The 2,962-nt window shown below is 46.3% G+C and overlaps 1 protein-coding gene across 1 annotated transcript in view; it reads left to right on the top strand.

Annotated features, from left to right (window-relative positions):
• THEGL (theg spermatid protein like) overlaps positions 1-2,962 on the top strand; it is a 39,159-nt gene that overhangs the window by 34,037 nt on the left and 2,160 nt on the right. Inside the window, exon 7 of the mRNA XM_003798818.2 lies at positions 882-1,030. Coding sequence (XP_003798866.2) covers positions 882-1,030 — 149 coding nt within the window. The remainder of the gene's footprint in view (positions 1-881; positions 1,031-2,962) is intronic.

The following is a 2,962-nucleotide window of genomic DNA, read 5'->3' as shown; positions in this document are numbered from 1 at the left end:
CCCCAGGCGAGAAATAACTGAATCAATACCCACGAAACACTGTCAGTGCTACTGTCATCATCTTTATCAGCATTCGAAAAACACAGGAAGAATTGGCAAAATACCTTTTGTATGACATTTCCACCTGTAGCTAAAGCCCTATTTTCTTTTCAGTTATTGGCTGTGTTCCCTTCAAAGTCTCATGGTAAGTTTTGAGTTTGAGTTCCAGTAAGCTAAATAGCAGACCTTGTAATCTGGACAAATTGCCAGCAGTAAGGTCGTGAGGACTGCCTGGGGCATCTCGTGGAAGAATGAGGTTCTGCGGCTTTTCTTATTGGTATCGGTTTCTTTTCCTTATCTACGCCAAGTAGAAGACAGCCACTTACATTCCATTTCAGCGTGGTGATTTGGGGTAATGCAGGTCCCAATTTCCAAAGGGCAAAAATAATTACCAACAAAGCAGAGTCTGCCCCTTACTGTGTTCTGAGGCAGGGCTGAGCCTTCCCTCTCGCCTGAGTTGATCAGTCCACCGATCAGTGTTTTCGGTTATCTTTGAGTCAGTATAGAACATCGTCGGTTATTGCCTCTGCGTCGTTAGTTTCACACAGCGGTTCTGAACCTTTCTAATGCCGCGGCCCTTCAATAAGTTCCTGTGGGTCGCGACCCACAGGTTGAGAATTGCTGGTTTGAGAGTTACAGGTCCTGAGAAGCTGGGTCGGAATCCTTTCAATCCAGTTTGAGAAAGCTGAAAACTGATCCTCTAAGTTACGATCACAGGTGATTGCAAGAGTGTCAACTTTCTGCTGGATCGCAGAGAAATCTGATTGTAGACTTAGTAATCTTGAACTGGATAGTGTTTATTATTTGGTCCTTACAGGTACTGTTTTATTTTTCTCCCTTAGATTGAAACCAAGATTTCAATGTCTGCCCTGGGTGCTATTGCAAGTCCAAGAATTATAGACCTTGCTCACCCGCGGATGAAGATAGAGGGTCTGTGCTACGAAAGAGAGAAAAGTGAACTGCCCGTCCGTCCTGTAAGCCACTGCTGCCTGGGCACCCTTGAGCGCACTCTCTGGGTGTACCTGGGGTGCACTGTAGGACATAGCCCAAAGTCGTTAGGAAAGAGAATCTTGAAAGAGTGGACTGTGGCAGGAAGGAAGACCCACATGATACGGAGAGAGGCAGAGGGGTAAAAGGTCGTGAGTGTGGGTGTCCAAATGCCAGCCCTGCCACCACCACCTTGGTGATGTTGGGACAACCTTCCTGAGCTGTATTCACTCAAGTATCTGCACTCCCACTGTGCGGCAGGCACTGATCCCAGTGAACAATATGGATCTCCAGGCTAACCAGGGGAGACGAACAATAAATACGTAAATAGATAAAATAATGTCAGATAGTGACAAGTGCTATGAAGAACATAAAATGGGACGTAAGTGCCTGTGGGGGGAGAAGGGGGGAGAAGCTACTTTGCAGATGGTGGTCAGGGGAGGCTTATCTAAGGAAGGGATCTTGGGGCTGAAACTCACATGTTGAGAGTCAGCCGAGTGAAGTCTAGGAGGGGAATAGTCCAATAAAGGGAAGATCACAGGCGAAGGTAGGAAAGTTGGGATGAGCCTGAAGTTGGATGGAGCCAGGTGAGCCCGGATTGTGGAGAAGGCAGTTCCTGCTGGGAGGTCTTTGTGGAAGGCCTGGCGCTCAGCATAGAGCTGGCACCTCCAAGGGCGTGTGGCATTTCCTCCGTAATTGTAGTGGCAGCTTGTGTGCCCTGTTGCAGTGGATTTTTAATAAATATTTCATGATCGGGCGGCACCTGTGGCTCGAAGGAATAGGGCGCCAGGACCATATGCCAGAGGTGGTGAGTTCAAACCCAGCCCCAGCCAAAAAATTGCAAAAAATATATAAATAAATAAATATTTCATGATCCTATTGCCCAAGGAAGTAGAGACAGTTTTACTCTCTCTCTCGGCATTTGAGAATTGAATTTGGAGCTTTATCAGGGAGGAAAACCATTCTGGGAATCAAGCCTTAGAGGAGTGTTCTGAGTTTGCTAAAGTGACCCGTCTTGTGACTCTCGGGCAAATGACTGAATTCTCAGTCTTTTGGTGTGTAAAGTGAACTGAATTATAGGCAACTTTCCCTAGGATTGTTTGAGGTTTAGAAAAGAAAAAAAATGAAAGAAAGTCTTTAGGAAAAAACATTGCCAAAAATCAAACTCTTAGAACCCAAAACAAGTGTGTGCCAGTGTGATGCAGAACAGGATCAGGGCTACGGGGTGGTGTGACCCTCCCCCCTCATTGCTTTGGACCAATAAAGCAATGCAATAGAAAGGCAGGCTGGATAAATACATGCAGCCTGACCCCTTCTGGTCTTAAATTACAAGTAAGACCACCCAGGGTCAGTCAGTTTTCAGATCAGATCAAAAGGGATCAGTCAGCATTTGAGTGGTTATGTGCTTTGGCAAATAAGTATTTCCCCTCCAGCAACTTATATTCTAATGGGGAGAAGTAGTCAAGAAATGAAGAGATATGTGAGCAAACTGAGATGTTGATAAGTGGAAAGAAATTTGAGGAAGATTAGGTAAATCCTAATCTTACCTAATCTTGTAGTATTGTAGAAGAGGGTAATTAGAAAGGCTGAGCTCTCTCAGCTGGTCGGGGAAGACGTCCTGAGGTTGTGATGTTTGAGTTTAGAGACTTGAATGAGGAAGAAGCAGCAAGCCAAGACGGAGAAAGAGGTTTTCAAGCAGATGAACTAGCAAGTGCAAAGGTCCTGAGGCAGAAGGAGCTGGCCAGGGGCCTGTGTGGCCAGGATCATAAGTCAATGTGGGGAGGGGAGGCAGGTGAGATCAGAGGGGCAGAGCAGCTCTCAGACCATTGGGACCCTGTAGACCACAGGAAGAAGCCCAAGTAATTTTCTTAGCAAAATGGGAAGCAACAGGAAGGACTTAAGGCCTGGGCTGACAGGACCAGACTTAGGCTTTAGA

The sequence above is a fragment of the Otolemur garnettii genome, unplaced genomic scaffold, assembly GCF_000181295.1.
Source record: "Otolemur garnettii isolate 467f Iridium unplaced genomic scaffold, OtoGar3 scaffold00141, whole genome shotgun sequence".
Classification (NCBI taxonomy): domain Eukaryota; kingdom Metazoa; phylum Chordata; class Mammalia; order Primates; family Galagidae; genus Otolemur; species Otolemur garnettii.
This window is presented reverse-complemented; position numbering and strand designations above follow the sequence as displayed.